Source organism: Cydia splendana, chromosome 5, assembly GCF_910591565.1.
Source record: "Cydia splendana chromosome 5, ilCydSple1.2, whole genome shotgun sequence".
NCBI lineage: Eukaryota > Metazoa > Arthropoda > Insecta > Lepidoptera > Tortricidae > Cydia > Cydia splendana.
Window position 1 is genome coordinate 13903137 of NC_085964.1, and position 19401 is coordinate 13922537.

At 39.0% G+C, this 19401-nt stretch overlaps 1 protein-coding gene across 2 annotated transcripts; it reads right to left on the reverse strand.

The window, feature by feature from the left end:
* Window positions 1–11938: 11938 nt before the first annotated feature.
* Window positions 11939–18718, reverse strand: LOC134790757 (chitin deacetylase 1). Of its 2 annotated transcripts, none has more exons than XM_063761678.1 (5): window positions 18525–18718; window positions 17248–17383; window positions 15620–15750; window positions 13838–13987; window positions 11939–13424 (listed from the first exon to the last, which is right to left on the reverse strand). In XM_063761678.1, the coding sequence occupies exons 1-5, from the start codon at window positions 18574–18576 to the stop codon at window positions 12265–12267; spliced, it is 1629 nt and encodes a 542-aa protein (XP_063617748.1). In that variant the 5' UTR covers window positions 18577–18718; the 3' UTR covers window positions 11939–12264. The 2 variants fall into 2 exon arrangements, with proteins under 2 accessions (XP_063617748.1, XP_063617749.1); XM_063761679.1 differs by lacking the exon at window positions 15620–15750 and adding an exon at window positions 15343–15455 and having other exon boundaries at window positions 18525–18717.
* Window positions 18719–19401: the final 683 nt, after the last annotated feature.

Below are 19401 nucleotides of genomic sequence, written 5' to 3' on the forward strand. Positions count from 1 at the left end.
CGGGCCTTCGGCCCTACGCGGAGCTCGGCCTTCGTCCTTCGCTGGGTTTCGAAGCTCAGCGTCGGGCCTTCGGCCCGCCGCTTCGCTTATTCAAACAGTTGGGAGGGTTGGTTTTGCTTCGGGGCTTAAGCGGGAAGTTGGAGCTTAAACACGACCCAATAGGAAAAGTGTCTTAGACAAGCGAAACGGCGGGCCGAAGGCCGAAGGCCGTAGGCCAACTTCCCCCTCTCGTGTGACGCTTCGGGCCTTCGGCCCTACGCGGAGCTCGGCCTTCGGCCTTCGCGAGCCTCGACGCTTCGCCGTCGGGCCTTCGGCCCGCCGGCTTCGCTTATCAAGACAGTTGACTTTGTAGAACGCTTGGGGGAACTGCATTCACGCAGCTCGGCCTTCGGCCTCGCGTTTTGGGAGTCGGGGTGGAGGCTCCGGGCCTTCGGCCCTCCGCCGGGGTCGGCCTTCGGCCTCCCGGCCTGAAGCTCGCCCTTCGGGCTCGCTTAACACACTTTTTGTATAGGATTTTGCTTTGTTCGTCATTCCCGCAGCTCGGCCTTCGGCCTCGCCCAAAATTACTGGGGGCGGGGCACGCTTGGATATTCGGGGTGAAGCTCCGGGCCTGACGGCCCTACGCGGGGTCGGCCTTCGGCCACCCGGCCTGAAGCTCGCCCTTCGGGCTCGCTTAACCTACTTGGAAATTTGAATTTTGCCCTTGTCGCCCGCCATTTTGGATTTTTCCAAAAATTTTTTTTACATGGTAATGCTGGGCCCCCTAGCTCGCCGCATGCCAAATCTCAGCGCACTCGGACCAACTTGAAAAATTAAAAAAAAAAGTCGGCCATTTTGAATTTTTTTAAATGCAGTTTGATTTGTTTCGGGGCCCTCTATGACATTTGGTCGAGCACCCCCCACCTACCTCGCACCGTTTAAAAGTTGCCATACAAAATTAAAATGACCATTATTTCCGCCATCTTGAATTTTTTCCAAAATTTTTTTTTTTCATAGGAATCTAGAGGCTTCTATCTCTCGCCATGCCAAATCTCAGCGCGCTCGGACCAACTTGAAAAAAAAAAAAAAAAAAGTCGGCCCGTGTGAAAATTTTTAAATGCAGTTTATTTTGTCTCGGGGCCCTCTATGACATTTGGTCGAGCACCCCCCACCTATCTCGCACCGTTTAAAAGTTGCCATACAAAATAAAAGGGGCCATTTTTTCCGCCATCTTGGATTTTTTCGATTTTTTTTTTCCCATACGAATCTAGAGGACCCCGAGATTCCGTGACCAAAATTTCAGCGCGCTAGGACAAACTTGAAAAAATTAAAAAAAAAAGTCAGCCATTTTGAAAAAAAATGGCGGCGTCAAAAACTGCCAGGGTCCTCTATGACATTTGGTCGAGCACCCCCCCCCCTACCTCCCACCGTTTGGCCGGGCCGTCGAACATTTTTCTGACCGGAAGCGGTAGGCCAAAAGTCGGAATTTTCTGAAGTCACGAGACCGCCCTCTATACGACCGTACCAAAGTCTAACACCCCACGAACCTCCTTCTGGGAGAACAATCATGTCAATTAATCAGTCGTGTTGCAGCTTTAAATAAGATTAATTATTAATTATTAAATTATTAAATTAAATTAATTAAAACTTTCTTCGACCGTTTTGATTATCTTTTTTATTTATGACATTAATAAGATTCTGACTTTTGACAAATGTCATCATTGCCGCACATTTTCAAACAAATTGTCAAAAGCACTGCCAATGATTAATGCAGTATGTTTTTCTTTTTGTTGTCGATTATTAGAATTAACTTTTGTTTGATAATTTAATGTTTTATCTTTTGTTCTAATTAAAAAGAAATTACCGTTAGAGCATTTCTGAGAAGTAACCCTATGTGGGATTTCAGGGTTTGTCCAATGGCTAAGGTCACCCTGTATTTAAAAACGTAAACGTTAAAGTTTTTGGGATATATGTATAGTAGACTATTTATACTCCACATTGATACCATAAGAAGTTAATAAAACTGCCTGAAAGTTAGAGAGGACTATGGAGGAGATTACTGTTTACTAGCTTTTGACTTAACTCCTGGCCCCTGTTTCACCAACGTGACAGGTGCGACGAATTGTAAAATCACTGTTGCTGACGTCACAGGCATCCATGAACTACGGTTACCGCTTACCATCGGGCGGGCCGTATTCCTGTTTGCCACTATCATTGTATTATTAAAAAAAAACTTTATGATATCGGAAAAAAAACAGATATTTCTCTTGCTAAGTTTATGACAATTGTCACAGAAACACTGCAATTGTCACGAAATTCCGACATATAACTCATTACCTGTCAAGAATTACCTACAATTCTTCTAGATCTTTGACAATTGTCAGAAACTTCACAGGAGAAATATCTGTTTTTTCCGATATAATAAAGTTTTTTTTTAATAATACAATGATGGTGGCAAACAGGAATACGGCCCGCCCGATGGTAAGTGGTAATCGTAGCCCATGGATGCCTGTGACGTCAGCGATAGTGATTTTACAATTCGTCGCACCTGTCACCGATGTGAAATTGGGGCCTGGCCTCTATTTCACTACGGTGGCAGGTGCGACACTTGTCGACATCACAGTTGGTACTGACGTTACAGGCCTCCATAGGCTACGGTAACCGCTTACCATCAGACGGGCGGTGTGCTTGTTTGCCACCAACATGTTAATAAAATAAAAACTCCATTATATCGCCAAATACTAAGTACTTATTTTGCGAAGCTAATGACAATTGTCACAAGAAACACGACAATTGTCGGTAATTCTTGACAGCAAATGAGTTCTGTGTAACACTATATGAGTAAAATGAATATAGGCGTGGAATCGAATGTATTTGCAGCCAACAAAACGCCAATGTTTGTTCAGCTACCTGTTCACCTGTTTAAATTGCTTATTATCAATTTAGATCCGGATTTTAAACCTGGCTGACATCGGATAGCCATTTATATTGATGTCAATGGTGTTGGTGAATATTTTAATTCGTTCGGGCGAAAACCGGAAGGTTGGTTGGGTATCATAAAATGTTCATGGAGAGAAATTGTAAAGGCCCCAGTACACAATGGGCCATTGCCGGCCACTCCAAGGGACGCAGCCATGCGGTAGAATGAGATAGCAATATCATTTGCTCCCTCTAACGCATAAATGCGTCCCTTGGAATGGCCGGCGATGGCCCATTGTGTACTGGGGCCTTAAGATATGGTATTGTAATCAACAACTGCAAAGTTTTTTTTACATCGGTTTGTGGCAAATACTGTTTAGTTTATCTTTATTTTAAAACGAAAAATGTCAACTTGCATGTTTTCTCCACTGTACACAGAATAAGTAATGATGTTACTATATCTCATATGTTCAGAATATTACTTGAATAAACTTATTATCCTATATAAAATGTGTGTTTTTATATTTCTAAACCCAGTTTCTAAGTAGATTGCACATACATTATAGTCACATTAAAATTCCATTTTGCGAAATAAAGAATTCAACATTTAACTTTGCAAAAGTAGATAATTGTTATTAGAATATTTTCTAAAAGCAATAAAAATAGATTAGGTTAGATTCGAGCTACAATGACATTAGGTTGGGTTCAAGGTAAGGTTGCAGGGCCTCAACAAGGGAAAAAAAGGGGGAGGGACTGTTGGCCTGGCTAAGTGAGCCAGAACTCACCCACTACTCCCTACTACTGCCGTAAGCAGGTAATGAATTCCCAATGTATTAGGTATAGGTTTAATAAATTATAAATATATTTCATTAATAACATAATAATATACAAATATGTAAAAGCATAAAGTAATAAATAAGCCTACAGTAATCACGTATACCGGTCCCACGGATGCGGATGTTGCTTACATAATCTCGTCTGTCAAGGAGTTTCGGCAGGAAAGGCCTTGGCAGACTTAAAAATTTCCGAAATGAGGGTTCATACCTACCGACTGGAATTGGTTTCATGGAGGTATCAGATGGGTTAATGTAGGGTAACTGATGTACACCTTGCTAACATAATCTCGTCTGCCAAGGTGTTTCGGCAGGAAAAGCCTTGGCAGACTTATATATTCATGAAATGAGGGTTCATACCTACCGACTGGAATTAGTTTCATGGCGGTATCAGATGGGTTAGTGTACGGTAACCGATGGTCATCTTGCTTATAATCTCGTCTGCCAAGGTGTTTCGGCAGGAAAAACCTTGGCAGACTTATATATTCCTAAAATGGGGGTTCATACCTACCGAATGGAATTGGTTTCATGGTGGTATCAGATGGGTTAGCGTAGGGTAACCGATGGCGACCTTGCTTACATAATCTCGTCTGCCATGGTGTTTCGGCAGGAAAAGCCTTGGCAGACTTATATATTCCTGACAAGAGAGTTCATACCTACCGACTGGCATTGGTTTCATGGTGGTATCAGATGGGTTAATTTAGGGGTCCCGATGGTCACCTTTGAGAGCGTCTGCCAAGCACTTCCGGCAAAAAAAATAGTGGCAGACTTCGCTTTTCTGTGTCTACATGTAAATTTCTAACTGCTGCCATAACTACTATCTCGGTATCAGATGGGTTAAATCAGCCCCTTTTTTCGCACCGGAAGTGGCCTTCTTTTTCGTACTTTCGGCAAGTTCCGCCGTGGCAGACTATCGAATTCGGACTTAGCATAACTTTTCTGGGAAACCATTGTGCATTTCATCGTGGTATCAAGTCGGTTAGAAATTTTGCGGCCAGCTCTTCTACCAATACTAAGATATGAGTTACAGCTATGAGAATTACGGCGTTTGATGATGATGAGATATCCTTTAGCATAGTGAGTCCTTAGAACCCTTAGATCATTTTAGGAACGGGAGCCACCTTGATTTTTGGTGCGGTGTGGTTGAAAGGTTGAGGATGATTTGTCCCATACTATCATAAATTTATGAAAGCATCTGTTTAGGTTTCTGCATTAAGTGTGGTGTCATTATCGAGTAAATAAAAAAAAAGAGAAATGGACTAATAATTACATTATTTCGTATTTTAAAGATTTTGCTGCCTGTATATTTGTAAACACTCTTTAACATTGCTTATGCTCGGTGCACAACGTAATCCGATTTAAGGGACGTAGCTATACGGAGGAAAATAATTTAAATATTAGTCAATATTTACATTATTCACTTGTATTTTGAATATTTAATTACCTAAATGATTTCTGTCTTTTGATTTACTCGAAAATGTCACCAAACTTATTACAGAAACCTAAACAGGTGCTTGTATAAATTTATGATTGTATGGGACAAATCACCCCACCTTTCATCCCGACCATATCAAAAATCAAGGTGGATCTCCTTCCTAAAATGATCTAAGGGTTCTAAGGACTCACTATGTATACTAAAAAGGGATCTCATTATCATCAAACGCCGTAAATTGTTTAGCTGTAGCTCACATCGTTGTATCTTGTTCAATGAGTAGTCGAAAGTAGGTCTAAATTTTTTTTTGTCACATTAATGTAAAATAAATATGCCATATGTATACTTTTTATAACGAAGAATAATAGGGCCTTTTATTTTTTGTGTGCACATTAAAATAAGAAAAATATAGGCTTTTATTCGGAAAAAAATTAAATAGAAAATTTTTATTTTTCATTTATTTCATATTATTTATATGAAACCGTATAAATTAAATATCAGAAACAAATTTAGCATCCTTGAGTTACACGAAAATGATACCAAACTTGACCACATAGCAAAACTTTATTTTTTACAAAGGGTCTAGCAGGCTAAGGAAGGAGAAGTCGCCCCTGTGACGAATATCGGATTTTTATAATGTCATTTGTTGGCTATCTTATAATATAGAAACACATTAACTTTCAGCCCCCTATCTTGAACCGTCACCGAGATAATGTCAAAAACGTCATTTTATGGACACATTTTTCAAAGTCGTTTTTCTCCTGAACTATATAAGGTAGAGCAATCAAACCAAATCATAGCTACAAATAATGAGTAGGAGTATAACTCAGATTTTTTTAAATATTTAATTCCCTGAAAAAAATATGATTAAAAGGTCAGAGAATTTTTTGACAGCTCTTTTCAACAAGTAATTGTGAAGGTACACCTATGGAAAAAATCACATAAACTGCAAATAGTATTAGCTACTACCCTGCGAAAAATTAATTCAATATAATTGGTGCAACATACTTAAAAAAAATTAAATGTTATCTTAGTTGCAGCAGTTGAGTAACCTTTTTTGAGAGCCATGCGTCAAATTCAAAATAAACCATGGTCTAATAAAACATGGTCTTCTATTCCCAGAGTGACACGGGCCTACGTCACAATAACATTGCCACTTTATTTCAACATAACATGTTACATGGGTACATTATACCTATGGTTAATAAGTTAAAATATTTCTTTATAATTTTATAATTTTCATTTATATGTATTTTATCTTAAATTTTACAATAACACGTCATTTTTAATTATTCGTTAGCAATATCTTCCGATTCACGACAGAAATTTCAGACCTTCGGGTAATTCTGTTTACACTACTGACAACACAGGATAGCGCTGTCACATTTGACAATTCGGATCTAGATAACTTCATGCCCTGACCGTCATCCTTGTCGAACGCGTGTTAATTGTTATTTCCTTCTCGCTCAGTGTCAGCAGTCGCAATGTTTTCCAAACTTTTCACGCCGTAAGCTTGGTACGAACAAACGTTTGTCTTGTATAGATAAATAAAGTTTAATTTAATACATTAGATTTGTTTTATTTTACTATGTTTCTACATGAATAACTTAAAATTAATGCCGTTAAAATAATTTTCACCGTTGGTTAAAATTCTCCCACATTTTAAAGTTTGAGAACCTGTAAACAGCATGATGACGTAGGCCCGTGTCAGTTAGGTCATACGCGAATCTCGGAATAGAGTACCAGGCGGAGTATATTATTATACCATGAAATAAACACTCTCTGATGCTAGGCAACGAAATTAAACCTCATTTAAACAGAAAATCTCCTTCAGAATGAAAGACGCCTTTTTTTTTTTTTTTTTTTTTAATGGCATCGCGCTCCTGGCGCATTCAGCCAAACGAGTAAAACGGGGAAACGCAATTAAAGGATTACATAATAACGGATATTTCGGAATTTTGGACAAGGATCAGGGAAAGGTAACGTATAGTAAATTATAGTTTTATATTATGATGTGAAAGGAATGAATACAATATTTTAAATACATATGGAGAGGAATCATTAATATGCAGGAGTGATGTAATGGATGTAGGAAACGGAACTTTTATATCTGACAGCTGTCTTAATAACAAGGAACAATCATGTAGGTTACATGCAGAAAGACGCCTTTGATAGCTAAACACTTGCGTAGACATTTAATTTTTAGGGTTCCGTACCCAAAGGGTAAAACGGGACCCTATTACTAAGACTTCGCTGTCCGTCCGTCCGTCCGTCCGTCCGTCCGTCTGTCCGTCCGTCCGTCCGTCCGTCTGTCACCAGGCTGTATCTCACGAACCGTGATAGCTAGACAGTTGAAATTTTCACAGATGATGTATTTCTGTTGCCGCTATAACAACTAATACTAAAAACAGAATAAAATAAAGATTTAAATGGGGCTCCCATACAACAAACGTGATTTTTGACCAAAGTTAAGCAACGTCGGGAGTGGTCAGTACTTGGATGGGTGACCGTTTTTTTTTTGCTTTTTTTTCGTTTTTTTTTTGCATTATGGTACGGAACCCTTAGTGCGCGAGTCCGACTCGCACTTGCCCGGTTTTTTTTAAGTATGTTGCACCAATTATATTGAATTGATTTTTCGCATGGTAGTAGCTAATACTATTTGCAGTTTATGTGATTTTTTCCATAGGTGTACCTTTACAATTACTTGTTGAAAAGAGCTGTCAAAAAATTCTCTGACATTTTAATCATTATTTTTTCAGGGAATTAAATATTTTTAAAAATCTGAGTTATATTCCTACTCATTCTTTGTAGCTATGATTTGGTTTGATTGCTCTACCTTATATAGTTCAGGAGAGAAACGACTTTGAAAAATGTGTCCATAAAATGACGTTTTTGACATTATCTCGGTGACGGTTCAAGATAGGGGGCTGAAAGTTAAGGTGTTTCTATATTATAAGATAGCCAACAAATGACATTATAAAAATCCGATATTCGTCACAGGGGCCACTTCTCCTTCCTTAGCCTGCTAGACCCTTTCGGGGGGCACCCCACCTTAAGTCAAAATTTTGCATCAAAAATTCGATTGGCTCCCCTTCCTAAATCAATCTGTGAGTCAAAATGAGCAACTCTGCAAAAGGAAATTCCATCATCATCATTTGCCGTATAATTAAGTGAACACCAGGGACTATAACGGAAAAGGGCGGTAAGGTAGGGCGCTACCGTCGTCTTTCAAGGTCGTGTTCGAGGCAAAAAGAGTACCTAAAAGATCGGCTCGGATTCTCTTTTGCGCTGTGGGCCAGATTACCATCCGCATTTCCGCATTTCCGCACCACGACTGACAAAAGTTTTCCTGTCCTTGCTGTGCCTTTGGCAAGGAGAGGTAGTCTTTTGCCCATTTTGGCGCCCCCCCTTGGACGGCGCCCGGGGCACGTGCCCCCCCCCCAGTCCCCCCTAGTTACGCCACTGATCAAGATTGTTTACCTTATTTCTAATGCTAAAAAAAACTAACTATAGGTGTACAACGTTGCAAATCTAATCCAAAATAAGTGTAGGTACTAAATTTATTTACTATTTTATGTAGGTATTTGTTTATGTACGTTTATGGTTATACTTATTTATGTATGTGTATTCATATTTTTTCTTTGTCGTTTCCTGTCTTCGCTCAGTGGCGTGCCTAGGGTTTTGGAGTAGGGCAAGCCGAAAGATATGTTTTCGTAATAACTGTCCAATCTTCACTCTTCGGACTCAAATGCATTCTGCTAACGTGTCGAGGCGAGCTAATCATAGGGCACTGAGGGCATACTATTACTAGATAGAATATTACAAACATATCAGCAATTGCATACCCCCGGTGGCTTTGATAAAAGCCGTTTAATTTATTTAAGTGAATTTCATTTGTATATACAATATTAACAAATTTACACGATAATAATTTACATACAGTTGTGCTGTGCGGTTAGAACAATCTTTTTCTAGAACGACGTCATATTTTGATAGCAACGATACAAGTTCCAAAAAATTGCCCCTATTTAATGAAGTGTTTGACTCATCGTGTCCTCTAAAAGGAAGTTCTTGCTGTGCTAAATGGCACACAATATCGACTAACCTCTGAAAAACACTACGATTGTTGTCAACACGCATGTTATGATTTGATATTTCTTCTGATAATTGGCGCGACAAAGAGGCCTCGATCCTTTGTTTCCCAAAATTGCTAAAAGAAATCACTGCACACATATGTTTACCGGAATTCATGTGCCTCTTTATCGCTCCAGATAAATTATTTAAATCGTTATAGCCAGAAGTATTCCAAACGTTAATGTCGTTCGAAAAAAATATGCAACACCAGCAATACATCTTATTTGTATGGGAACAACCAACAATCCAATGAGTTTTGTAGACGGCCCTACAGATATTTCTCTGACGCGACTGACTTGACTGAGAAATACACAAGTCGGGTGTTGGTTTTGCCGCGGAAATTATGTCCCGTTTTTCGACAAAGGTCAAAGACTTTACCTTGTTTTGGCTGACTAAAACGTGGACGCATTTCAAACCGTCACAAGGAACCACTTCTTGATCCATTGTTAACACTTATTAAACTAAACGCCACAACAATGAACAAATCCACATTCACTATTTAATCAAATTCACTTAAACAAACTTTCGTTACTTTCGTCTCGACCACTGACTCGGCTCGACTAAATAAGTAATAATACACTTGAAGTAAACGCGAACGCGCGCTCGTGCGAACTTATGCAGCTTACTTCACTCCAAACAAAAGCCGAGCTTAAATCGCCTTATAAAATTGTTATACATACCAACAAATAGTTACATCGTTCTTTGGCGGTTTGTAGGCTAATAGTGCCCAGAGCGGGACGAAAAAGCAAGCACGGTTGCAAGCCAACGAGTGCGAGTACGAGCAGGATAGCTAGAACATCCTACGCCTGATTTCTTTCGCGCGGACGGGACGCCACGCCGCGGCAATATTTTGCAACACTACACGCTCGTGCCGCGGTTCGAGGCCGCTGTGGCTTGAATTTAATAATAAGGGGTTCGTTTGGCGCGCGATTTTAAAATAATCTTTATTGATCTTATCACTACGTAATTTCGGTAAGGCAATTAGTTGCCTTAGGGCAAGCCCGGCTTTTGGACTTGTATGGGAGTCACGCCACTGTCTTCGCTACCCGAAGGTTGTCTGGAAGAAATCGCTCTTAAGTCACAAACCGCCTGTGGTTACATCTATCTAATCGTCTTTATTTATGTTTCTCTACCTACATGCTTACCTACATGTATTGCAAAATGTGTGAGGTGTGCAGTAAGCAATATTAGGTATCCCATGGGATTTCATTTATTTTTGTAAGTTGCTTATGACAATCTATCATCCCCTAATTTAAAGAGTTGGGGGTGATTAACTATTAAAAATCCTGAAATACGTATCTGGGGGCATCTTTTACACAATCTGCTTTTTACTGATTCCCCATACAAACTGCAACCCCCTTTCCTCCCTCCCTAACGCCTTTTTCTACCCCCTTTTCATTCATACAGGGTGATTTTGGGGTTGAAAACTATTCTATAACCTTCCAATAAAAACTATCAACATACCAAAGGCCATAGTCGGTTTTCCATAGTAAGTTGGCCCTTATATCAATTTGATTCGGGTTTTTTTTTGTGAGTAGGTACCTCTTATGGCGAATCCTACTAGTGACAGTTTTTGACTTATGATTTAATAATTTTTTTTCTTTAATGTATTATTTTTCGGTATGTATTCAAGCGATTTGCTTAAATTTTTTAAATAGTATTCTTTCTTTAGGTGTGCATCGATACTCAAAAAACGAATACCAGTTGTCATATAAAAAAAAAGAAAAAAAAGTAAAACAAAACTAAAACATTTTTTTTTATGTCGTGGTGAAGTAGTGACACCTCTAATTTTTTTTATAGTTGTAGGCCAGACATTGGCCTACTACTTGCCTAAATATCAAAATTTTCCAAACGGTACTTCCTGTCAAAAATTAGCAATGTGTGTGATCAAGTTCTGTACTCAATCGGTGTTTTTTAATGTAGTATACAAACATTAAGTTGTCATTGGCATTTTACTCTTAAATACGACAACCTGATAAGATATCGCAAACATAATCGAAGAGTTTGTATACTACATTGAATAACACCGATTGAGAACAGAACTTGACCACACACATTGCTAATTTTTGACAGGAAGTACCCTTTGGAAAATTTTGATATTTAGGCAAGTAGTAGGCCAATGTCTGGCCTACAACTAGAAAAAAAAATTAGACGTGTCACTACTTCACCACGACATAAAAAAAATGTTTTATTTTTGTTTTACTTTTTTTCCTTTTTTTATATGACAACTGGTATTTGTTTTTTGAGTATAGATGCATACCTAAATAAAAAACACTATTTAAAAAAATTAAGCAAATCGCTTGAATACATCCCGAAAAACAATACATTAAAGAAAAAATAAAATAAAATTATAAGTCAAAAACTGTCACTAGTAGGATGTTGATACTTAGCAAAAATATCCTTCACCATAAGAGGTACTCACAAAAAAACCCCAATCAAAATCAAATTGACTTAAGGGCCAACTTACTATGGAAAACCAACTATGGCCTTCAACTAAATCGGTTCAGCGGCCATATATTGATTCCCCATACAAAATTCCGCCCCCCCTCTTCACCCCCTTAGTAGATGCTCCATCTAGTAGTTGAGGTGCTCTGCCATCTAACAAATAGGGAAGAAGGGTAGGTAATCAAATGTACCAATGTCCAAATTTCCTTTCTTTATTTTTTATGTAGGTAATAAGTAAGCCTAATATTACATATTTTAACGCCTATCCATCCTGGCTGAGAAAAGTGTAAGGCAATGGTTTGACGTCAACTTAGTGCCCACGCAAAAGGCATTCCAAAATCGGATATGAAGTTCTATTTAAATTTATCTTGTGGGTCGGATGTTACAAGTTGAGAGATATAATAAACGATCATAATGTTATCGGCCTTTCACACATTCATAATAAACATGTAATTATTATTAACATTAGGTATTGAGTATTATTTACATTATGTGTACAGTCTTTTAATTTAATTTAAGAGATCACTTCTTAACATTGAAACCTTCTCCCGTAGGATCCAAAATCCACGGGTAGTTGTTTGGGCATTCCATGCATGTGAACAGGCGCAGTGTCTCTCCTGGTAACTCTCTGGTAGTCAAAGGGCAGGCGTTGGGCAAAGAGCAGAAAGGCTGACCTTTCACATCGCACTTATCTTGCTTCCATTCTTGGAAGTCTCTGAGAGATGATAATTCTGTGGGATTTTGCATCCATTGAATGACTTGAATTAGTGAAGTAAAGTAGACGTCATTTTTCTCTAGCATTTCTTCAATGAACTTGATCAATTCGTCTCTGAATTCCTTTTTAGATTTAAGCCATGAGGCGTGGAAATGCAGACCTAGCGGGGCACGGTTGGTACTGTAGTGGCGGTTGAAATTGTGTCTCAGAAGACGGGCGAATTGGTCACCGGTCTGTATGTTAGAGCAAGAATCAACTACGTGACAACCGGGAAGAGATTCGTCAAAGGTGGGGTCGTCTCTGCGGTCCAACTCGTTCATAACCATTTCCCAAACGGGGTGACTCCTAGATGGGCAATTATGTGCGTTGCCGTTGCACTTGTGCGGCATGCGGAAATACAGTGTGTAGGGCCAGATTGGAACGCGACCAAGAGGAGCAGTGATAGAAGCATCATAAACGAAGTATTGGTCAGCCATCATTTCGAATTGCTTGTTGCCACCGACGCGGAGGTAAGGAGCACGAACGCCGATAATGGAAGCATCAGTGATGTTAGCGAAGCGCTCCACAATAAGACGTGCGCCAGCCATTTCAGCGAGCCAATCGTCGTAACTACCGCTAGTCCAGTATTGCGGGTCATCTTTGTGTGTAATCGAGAAAACAGAGATTTCGTGTCCCTTACGATGCAACTCTTGAAGGGCGGCGTAGTTTGTGTACTTATGTGAGACGAAGAAAGTACCGCGTATTTGGCAGCCATTGGGGTTGTGGCGGTTCCCGTTGAATAATTGTTCGTACAAGTCAATGTTATCAACATTCACGGCTCCGTTGAAGGTAATTGTAATCATCTGAGGAACTTGATTGGGCTCGATTCCACCAGGAATACGCGTTCCATCAGCTGAGCAGAAACAATCAGGCAGTGTGCACTGATTAGGGTCACAGTCGGGAGCTCTGTTGGGATCTACGTCGACAGCTGTAATACAAACGGACAATAATGTTATTTGCTGTACTAACATCAATACATACAATTGACTATCAGAGCTTATCACGTTGCGATAAGGCTAAGGTAGTCATATGGTACCTAGTTATAACATTACCTAAACGTGTACCTAAATGATGGTACCTATCTTTTACTTATTTTCATATGTACATATATCTATCAGCATAATAAAATTATTAATTTAAGAGTTTCGAATGTCTGATAGAGTCTGTGCGGAAAGAGAAGAGTCGTGAAATGTAGGGGAGCCCATACATTTTACGACTCTTCACTTTCCGCACAGACCCTATAAGAGTAGGTAATTGTTTGACGACTACCTTATTTGAAAATTAAATTTAATCAATTGTATTGATGCAATTCTATTAATGACTAGTAAACTAGTTACTTACTGCAGGCGTTTTCGTCAGATTCGTCTTTGCAGTCGGGTTTCCCATTGCAGAACAATTCCTTTTCTATACAGTCTCCACTTCCACACGCCAATTTTCCTTCTGGGCAAATAGGCTCATCGGTTTTTAAGATTGGTAAAATTTTCCTTGGTTCTGAAAATCATAAATCAAAACATAAATTTGAGTTAGGTAAATCTGGACGGCATGTAAGGATCTTTTCATGTGATCTTTTCACGTGAGGTACGTAGTAGCGGTAGTAGGTAGGTACGTACTTATATTGTGCAAGTGTAAAATTATTCATTATAGATTGTATCTTCTGTGGTGCTCATAAAATTGTCGCTAATGTGTTTTAAGGATAACATGGGATAAAGTAAGAAAGGGGGAGAAACTTGGCAAAGCATGAAAGTGACCATTGTTTAAAGGTGGGACGTACAGGTTCATTGTGAACAAGAAAAGAATAAGTGGGTGAGACATTTTAATGCTTAAGTATTTAAGTCACGAGGAATTTTATTAAGAGGGAAAAGTTGTAAGGTGATAATGGTAACAATGGTAAGATATACTTGTAAGAAAGAAGGATGTTGAAAGAACCTCCTAATAGGTGGTAGAGCTTTAGGTATACATATTTATACTATGAGTGCTTCGAATATTTAATTTTAAAAATACATGGTAATTAAGTTGTCCGTTTATGAATAAAGCTGACAAACATGAATAGAAATGTATCGAATAATTATACATTTTGAAATAGGCACAATACCATAAGTACCTAATAAAGATTGTATATTTCTATTTAAGTTTTCTAGGTTTTTTGTTCATAAAATGGATATTATATTTTATTCATAAAGGGACTCGGATAAAGTGATTGTTATGTACAACAAAGCTAGTATCTATTAATACTTCAAGCGTGTATAATACATATCAGTGCCAATAAGCTTAAATTAAGTTTAGTGTATCCCATCCATTGGTATTAAAAAGTTCAATGCGAAAACTAGAAAAAGTGGAATTAGGTTGGTAGTTTTTTTTGGTGAATCTAGGAAGAGTAATGAAGCTTAAAGCGTGGGGTTAGTGTCAGAAAAATTCTCGTGGGCGAGGTGTGGGAGAGTTGTGTTGCTGTGGTAAGGAGGCACACGCCTGTCGTGCGCGGGGGACTGTTGTGAAATCTACTGGCAAAGTGTTTCAAGTTAGTTTTTTTACTTATTTATTCGTTACTAATCTCTTCGCTAGTGTATTTTTTTATTATTATTTTTATAATTACAAGTTTTAGCATCAACATTATCTCATAAGTATTAAACTGACGTAGACAATTTGATTAAGTAGGACTTTTGAATCATCACGGTTTATAACAGTTAAAACATTATGAGAAATGTTGACACGTCCATAGCGGGTCGGTCCGTCCGGGCCGGCCCTCCATCCGGGGCCTCATGCAGAACACCTAATCTACTGTGCAGCGCGGTCCTCTACCCAAGCCCGATTGCTCGCTATGCGCGAATAGCATCTGTTTCTGCACTTACTCTCGAGTTTGTCACAGTTGGTCACTTTACCCTTCCAGTCGCAGGTTTGTTTATCGAGATCAAAGGCCAGTCCGGATGGGCAAGTGATCTGTTTAAGACCTGACCTAGTGCACCTGCGTTGACAAGAAATTCGCGATTAAATTCAACATAAATAGCTAGGAAGTGGAAATGCGGAAGGCTACCATGTCCGGTTACGATGCGTATAATCCGGAATTCAATCGACGGGACGGAAGCCTAGCCCTCCGCAAGACCACTTCCTTCATTCGTCAGAACTTACTTTCTAATTTGTCACAATTCTTAACATGTGTTTTCCAATCACAGGTTTGGCGGTCGATATCGAAGGCGAGTCCCCCGGGGCAGCGCACTGAGGCGAGCCTGGTGACGCCGTTCTCGCCGCCCTTGTCGCACCTGTACACAGCGAGGCTCTCAGTCCTGGCACCTTGTGGTGTCACCCCTAACATATCAACTCTAGCGCACCGGTTTCGGCGGACACACCCGCCCAGCTCAAGGTAAACGGAATCAAAATCGAAACACTAGAGTTGAAACTATTGAGTAACCCCTAATAGCAGTCATTAAAATAATTAAATTTTTACATGTATGAATATTGAAGGTAAGTACCTATAAAATAAAATAAGAATAATCTTATATATATCCCACACACTACACTATATATGTATTAAATAAATAAAAATAATTTATTTTCAGATTCCTCAGATCCAATTACAAAACATGCACTTATAAAACTACCTTAGTAAACTACCTATTACATAAAAACATAAAAATACTACCTATTTAATATACTTATACGGATGTTTATTTAGTCACCTGCAATAATTTATGCAGTGAATATATAGGTCATTCTGAGCAATTTTTACTATGGAACCAACCCCGAAATCGCGAAAAAAAAATTTGCTGGTGATAAATTTTGCCTGTCCGGTCATTTTCTATGGGAGAGTTTTATTTTTTCGCGATTTCGGGGTCCCACAATAAAAGTTGCTCAGTATGACTTATATAATTAGCCCGTTAATTATTGCAGGTGACTACATAAACACCCTGTATATACATATTTAAAGGTCCTTCTCACAAGAAACGTTTTTTATATGTTTAGGTACGATGGAATGAGTTACTTTTAGTCACTTAGGTATTTGTGTGAGTCAGATACACGAACCAATTATATTCATGACACGATGGTGAGCGTTCCGTTCACAAGCCTGCTATATCAAGGTCTTGCATACTAAAAAGTGCACATAAATAAATCAATACAAGTCAACAAGCGGCAATAAAATTACTAATAGGAATTCTAACTTTTGACTTAAAATTTGTGCGTGGGTGTATCTTCCGAATTGCGTAATAAATACTTGCAAATTAATTAATGAGGTAAGTAGGGCTTAATGGCCGTAGTTAATACCTACCCACTGATGATTGAACGCCGATTTGCCTAGATACCGGTCATGGAAACTCGTTTGGTTACATACTTGTTTTCTCTTCTATGTTTAGAGTTGAAAAACAAGTATATGTGCAAATAATTAATTAACTTTTAAGATTTATAACAGAACCTATTTAATAAAATATGTAGTAAGTTTGGCCACAGTGTACTTCTTTGTTGAACAGCTTTACTGAAACGCTATTATTAAAGTTGACCGCCACGTCGTTTGACCTGTGCGGAGCTATATGGTGTCGGTCTCATCCTTAGAGCATTTAGCAACTGGAGACGTCATGGCTGTCATTTTCTGTACAAAACAGTCTGCCGATTTTTTCGGGGGAGGGGACGTTAAATGTATTGCTATTTCTACGTAACGTACAAATAGCCATGTTACATACAAAAGTTTGCGCAATTGTGCAAGGTTTTCGGCAGAGGGGTAAGCTCTTAAAGGCGACTCCAGTTATTAAATGCTAAGGTCTCACCTGACGACGTCGCGGCAGTCGCCCTCGAGGGTGAGTCGGAAGTACTCGTCGGCGGGGCGGCCGTCGCACAGTTGTTCGGCGGTCGCATCGTCGGATGGGTTGTCTTCGTCCTGTCGCTTCACACGCTCGCCGCTAACTGCAACCAACACACATATGTGAAAAACTTTATAAGGTAAACGTACTGGTGCTCGACACGGTCCCAGTATATGTCATCTTGAAACTTAAGTCATTGTCAAAAGAGGTGACAGCAAGGTGTCATATAGTTTGGGCATTAGCATGTCGAGCACTAGTACTTTTACCTTATTCACGACTAACATCTCCCCAAAAATTATGCAGCTTCATAGCTACTTATAATTTTTATTTCTGCTAATCTTATAAGATGTGTTGATGTGATATTATATAGTTTTCCTGGTTCTTTGAGAAAGTTTAGATTTGCTGTGATTTATGTTTTGCTACACATATAAGTGATCGCTAACTACGATAGTGAAAAAAGCAATGAAATGTTTATTGGCTACTAAAATATCGTAAGTTAAGGCTGTTATTGTTGTTAAGTCTTTAACGCCTATTAGGTAACGCAGCTCAGCGCGCGATTACAACACCGCGAGTAAAGGAATGTGGGTACCGTTTCACTGCAGCGTTATGTTGTCGTTACGACTAGTTAAATTTAAACTTGTTCTGAAGGTACTGTTCCTTTGGTAATGCAGCCAGCGATGTGAAACGTAAGCATGATAATGAAAGTGGTTCTGTATCCGACGTTGAAGGAAACTCGGTACTTCACGAGCAATTTGTTAACAACCGTGAAATATTTAAGTAAGCCCAAGAATTGCAATTCCATTCCATAAATAAGTTGATGTGGTTGTTGAAAGTTGAAACGAAAAGAAATCGAGGTCAGCGCCAGTACCCGGCCACGTAGCGGGTGAATTCAATATTGACGAACTTTAAATTTACTATAAACTTTTACTATGCAACAATTACTAAACAATATCTATAAATTTGGTCACTTAGTTAATAGTTAAATATTTAACTAATCTATTTAAGTTAAGTTGAATCTAATATTTTTTTATATAATAGATCCAGTATGTCAGTTAACTAAACAGGAACAGTACCTATACCCGGGAATGAAATTATTAAATCTCTATATAAATAATATTTAATAAAAAAAGTCAGATACCTACAATAATAATTATGACAAAAGGGATATAAATTGTGTAATCACTAATCAATCATGAATTGTGCGAATTTTTTTGCATGAATATGTTAGGTAGGTAGGTACTCACCGAAGCAAGCAAGCAACAAAAGCCCGAGGCACAAGTACGCGTGTCGAGCCATGACGCTCGCCGAGGACTGGCGGCCGAGTCGCGCTGTTCGCTCAGGAAAGTGCAAGAGCTCTCCGCTGCCCCTCTTCACCTATTTATATAACCTTAGGCATGAGTCTCTACACTACAGGCTCGTAGGCGCAGGCCCGTCCTAGACGCACTGCTACTCCCGGTGATATACGCCCCTGCATCACATGCAAGCTTTAATAAGCACTCCGTGACGCTATCGTCAACTAAACACCCAAACTCTAATGATTATTACTTTTATTAACGATCTATACGTACATTTTCTTTAACTTATTACTATTAGAGACAATAATGGATTTCAAATATACTATAATGTACCTATATTGTTACCTAATTAGTCTAAAAGTATTGATTTCATAAGTAGCTAACAATAAAATTGATCCATACGATTTCACAATGACAGCTTTCGATGAGCTGAGTGTATCGCTAGGTTATCACTAGGTGTTTTATTTATAAATGCTAATTAGGAATTTATGTACCTATTTACTGATTAAGAGCGTGATATGATAGAGCCGAGTAGCATGAGACTTTCAAACTTGAGGACGTATGACTAAGGACCCTGGCTCGTTCGGTTGAGTTTCTCAGAACTTACGTACGAAATGTCATTTGGTATTTACCAGGGGCACATGGATCAAATCGGCATTGGGCTAGCACTATACTCCAAACCCCTCTTATAAAACGAGATTCATGACGCTTGACTGCTGTCTTCTGGTGAGCTGCAATGGAATTGTGGAAATCAATTGTATCTACTTATACGTACCCATATAGATTCCTATCATGCCTTCGAATATGAAATCAGTAAAATAAAAAT